This window comes from Mesitornis unicolor, unplaced genomic scaffold (assembly GCF_000695765.1).
Source record: "Mesitornis unicolor isolate BGI_N332 unplaced genomic scaffold, ASM69576v1 scaffold32222, whole genome shotgun sequence".
Taxonomy (NCBI): domain Eukaryota; kingdom Metazoa; phylum Chordata; class Aves; order Mesitornithiformes; family Mesitornithidae; genus Mesitornis; species Mesitornis unicolor.
The window spans coordinates 1-309 of NW_010169024.1; the positions used below are offsets into that span (position 1 = coordinate 1).

A 309-nucleotide genomic window follows, 5' to 3' on the forward strand; every position below is an offset into this window, starting at 1 on the left:
CGGCGGCCGCCCCGGTGGCCTCCCGACCCTGCGCCATGGCCTGCAGTTGGTTGTTTAGGGCCGCGTTGGCCTCCCGCAGGTGCTGGAGCTGCTGCAGGGCTGAGTCCCTCTCGTGCTTGGCCTCGATGGTGGCGAGACGCCCGGCCTCCGCCTCACGCCTCGCCTCGGCCTCCTGCACCCGCAGGTCCTGCTCCAGCTTCTCCCTGGCGCGGTGGCTTTCAGTGAGGGAGCTCTGGAGGCTGGTGACAAGGCCGCCCAGCTGCTGCTTCTCCTCCTCCAAGCGGCCGCGCTCGCCCTTCAGGGCCGGCC

At 71.8% G+C, this 309-nt stretch overlaps 1 protein-coding gene across 1 annotated transcript in view; it reads right to left on the reverse strand.

Moving 5' to 3' along the window:
* Window positions 1-27: 27 nt before the first annotated feature.
* NUMA1 (nuclear mitotic apparatus protein 1) overlaps window positions 28-309 on the reverse strand; it is a gene marked incomplete at its 3' end in the record, with an annotated part of 5026 nt that continues 4744 nt past the window's right edge. The window contains exon 11 of the mRNA XM_010179233.1: window positions 28-295. Coding sequence (XP_010177535.1) covers window positions 28-295 — 268 coding nt within the window. The remainder of the gene's footprint in view (window positions 296-309) is intronic.